At 49.6% G+C, this 3,811-nt stretch overlaps 1 protein-coding gene across 1 annotated transcript in view; it reads right to left on the bottom strand.

The window, feature by feature from the left end:
- Positions 1-362: 362 nt before the first annotated feature.
- Positions 363-3,811, bottom strand: part of LOC125293016 (membrane-associated guanylate kinase, WW and PDZ domain-containing protein 3) — a 71,873-nt gene continuing 68,424 nt past the window's right edge. Inside the window, 3 exon segments of the mRNA XM_048240622.1 lie at positions 363-1,536; positions 1,684-2,319; positions 3,331-3,351. Coding sequence (XP_048096579.1) covers positions 952-1,536; positions 1,684-2,319; positions 3,331-3,351 — 1,242 coding nt within the window. The 3' untranslated portion in view covers positions 363-951.

The following is a 3,811-nucleotide window of genomic DNA, read 5'->3' as shown; positions in this document are numbered from 1 at the left end:
GAGGTCACCAGGGTTCAAGGTTAACGACAGGAAGTAGGTCTGGTTTCCAAGGCAACCGTGAGGGGGCACTTGAAAGAGGGACGCATATCGGGAGCTTGGCAAGCTGTGAGCAGTGTGAGTTGACACTCACCACACACACACACACACACACACACACACACACACACACACACACACACACACACACCTGTGTGCTCATATAACAATCCACTTCCAGAGTCCCAGCTCCTGAATTTGCTCTGTAAAGAGAGCTTTTCTTCCAGGAACTCTTGGGGAACCATTCCGAAACATGTCAGTTAAAAAGGAAGCAGCAGGATTGATGTTGCACAGGGAAGGAGTGATGAGTAAGGAACAGACCCCCTGCACCATTAGGGTACTACTCACAACTACCCGACAGGAACCTTTTATTGCTCTCTATGGCGAGGTATCACTGAATACACACCTGGAGAATTGCTATAGACCCCACTGAGGGGGTGGCTTTAAACACCACACAAGAACCACAACAGACACAACAGAGGCCAGAACCAAAAGTACCAGAACTATATATGACATATGACATGATGTGACATGACACCAGAGCTCACTAGCAGAATGAACAGGAGAAGTGTTTAGAAAAATACACTTTTTTTCCACACAACACAGGATTGAGTAGTTTACAAACTGAGAGAGAGAGAGAGAGAGAGAGAGAGAGAGAGGTGTTTGGACAGTTAAACAGAAGCAAACGTTTCAGTGAGGGTTGAAGAGAGAAATAAAAACTGTGCAATCAATGTGAGAAATGGGAAGGGTGCCCAGCTACAGCAACCAACTGCTCCTTTAAATTCCTTCCAATTCCTTCACCTTTAATGCAAAATTGAAGAAAATCGAACTCTCAAAAATAAAAATTAATTGAAAAGTCCACAGAGGTCATGGCTGGTCCATGAGACCGACCAAACGAGCCTTTAAAGGGTTTAATCAGTGGATGAACCTGGGCACTCCTCCTCCTCTTCCTCCTCTTCCTTCTTGCGTCCAGGCCGGGCGGTTCCCCTGGATGACCCGGTGGAGTGTGTGTGGGCTGGGTGTGAGCCAGGGCCCAGGGAGGGGCGTTTTGTATTTCCTGTGGTCGTGATTGTCGGACAGGACCAGGGAGAGGCCCGAGATGCTGGCGGCGGTGGTGCTGGCGACTGACACGCTGGCCCCGGACTCCGACTCCACGTCCTCGGACCCTGGTGACCCCAGGAAGGAGAACGGGTGCAGCCTGGACGAGGTCCGGCGCTGGAGGCGTGCGGCGGGGATCCCCTCGTGAGCGAGCGGGGGGAGCACGGGCACGTAGAGCTGCAGTTTGGCCCCCACGGGGAGGACAGGGAGGCCAGAGAGAGCATGAGGCAGCGTCCGGCGAGGTCTGCTCTCGCCCTCCTCTTCCTCCTGCTCCTCCTCCTCCTCCTCTCGCTCCTTCACGCCAGGACTCCGTGGCGCTCCCTCTCCGCCTACCTCCAGCTCCAGCTCATGCATCCGCTCCCTCTGTACCTGGGAGGCCCATGCACGCACCCTCTCCTCCTGCTGCTCCACCTCCACCTCTCCCTCCCCCTCTCTCTCTCGCTCCCACCCTGTCCCCCCGTCACCCTCGCTCCCCCATTGAGGTTCACCTTCCTCCTCCTCAACATCTCTCCTCCTGCCTTGCTGCTCCACCCAATCTTCCTCCCTCACCTCTTCCTCCTCCTCCTCCTCTTCCTCACTCTCCCACTCCTCCACTTGCTGCCTCCGGCCTTGTTTAGACCTGGGCAGTCTCTGATTGGGGATGGGCATAAATACGTCATCTTCATCATCCTCTTCCTCACCTTCCTCCTCTCTGCGATCCTCTTCCCCTTCGCTCTGACTCTCCAGCCATCTCAGCCTCTTCATGCTGCCACTCTTTCTCAGTCCGCCCCTCCTCTGTTCTTTCCCCTTTTCTTTTCCTCTCTCTCTCCCTCGCTCCGACTGTGACCTCACTGTGACCTCATCATCGCTGTGGTTCTTCCGGGTGTTTCTGGGTAAGCTCCTCCCCTTTCTCCGCTCTGCCCCGGCTGACAGTGATCTTGACCTTTGACCTCGCCGGTGACTGCTGGGCCGACCAGCCTCCTCTCCCTCCTCCTCTTCGTCCTGAGTCACTTCGGCAGAGTCAGGGTAGCTCATTTTCCTCCTCCGCCTCCTCCCCTCTTCTCCTCCTCCTCCTCCTTTACGTCTTCTCTCTGACCGGCTTCGCCTCCCTGAAGAACTGGGGCTCCTGACCTTTTGACCTTGTGGCCTCCCCCTCTCCCCTGCCCATATCCTCCGACCCCTCCTGTCTACTGCAACCAGATGCGACTGAGGGGGGTGGAGAGAGGGGGGGAAGGACAGGCTGACCTGGGAGAGAGAGAGAGAGAGAGAGAGAGAGAGAGAGAGAGAGAAAAGGAGGAGAGAGAAAGAGAGAGGCAGAGAAAGAAGGAGAAAAGAGAGAGATAGAAAGGAAGACACAGTGAGAGGTAGAGAGATAGTAAGATAATAGAAAGAAAGAAAGAAAAGAAAGAGATAAGGAAGGGGAGAGAGAGAAAGAGAGAGGGTTGGTGAGAGAGAGGGACAGCCACAACTTTCTTGTATTAGAAACAATTATCTCAGCACATAAGCAAAGCATCTAAACTAGCAAGTGAATAGTGTACCAGCTGTCTCATCCTAGCAGAAATAAAATACCAGTACGCCACTCCAAATGAAGTCAGTGTGCTCCATAGAACACATCATTACAAATCTTACTGCCACTGTGACCAACTTTAAAATGGCTACCATTCATTCACATCAAATTCTATTCATGCCAACCCCTCATGAGGTAGATTTCTTTCTGAACATGTATTCATATAACACAAAATCAGCTAACCATTGTCTCAGCTAAGAAACCACCACAAGTAGACTAAGAGTGGGGTCTTTTCAACACTGACTGACATGCTTGTTAGTGCTGTTGTTCAAAGCAAACTTTGCTCAAAATGGCAGAAGACTATTCAAAACCTTTAGCTCATTCTCTTTTGGGAATTAACATCAACTAATTTTCCCACTGTAACCTTTATTTAATCAGCCAGTTCCCTTGGGTCTTGGTTCTCAAGAGAGAAACTTGGCAACTTTGCAATTACTATTTTAGCAACAGTAGGCATTGACTTAAGGAGTTTGAAAGCCACTGTAAATCATATACTGTAGTTTGCTCAAAGTTACCTGTCTTGTGAGAAAGCTTCAATTTACTTTACACATACTTCATATTCACACTTGATCTTCTTTCTACACTATACTATACTACAGTATACTATACTATAATATACTATACTGTACAAACTATACTACAGTATACTATACCTTAATCCCAAAGACCCCCAACTGCACAACACCACAACACAATTACGAGACAGTGATTCTGCATGACTGACAGACAGACAAGTGTGGAGACAGAGGAACACAAACGAGGAGTAGGAAATACCCACCAGTACAGTTAGTAAGACAGTAAAGACAGTTAAGACGCTGACTATGAGCAAGCAGAGATAGAGAAAGAAAAGAGAGAGAGAGAGAGAGAGAGAGATGTAGAGAAACAAAAAAATGGAGAACTAACAGGAACGACTACCAACCGCGTATTCTCTGTCCGGCCGATGACATAGAAGCAAGGCTCGCCAAGTTTGGAGTTGGTCATACAGAGAGAGAGGCTGGAAAGCTCCACTAAGACAGAGAGAAGGAGAAGAGAAAAACCAGAGGAAAGAGAGATAGAGGGAGAGAGGGAGGGAGGGAAAAAAGACAGAAGAAAAAAAAAAGAGATAGAATGAGAGAAAGAGACCCGACACACAGA

This window comes from Alosa alosa, chromosome 4 (assembly GCF_017589495.1).
Source record: "Alosa alosa isolate M-15738 ecotype Scorff River chromosome 4, AALO_Geno_1.1, whole genome shotgun sequence".
Taxonomy (NCBI): Eukaryota; Metazoa; Chordata; class Actinopteri; order Clupeiformes; family Clupeidae; genus Alosa; species Alosa alosa.
Note: the sequence above shows the minus strand (reverse complement) of the source record. Positions and strands in the feature narration are given on the sequence as shown.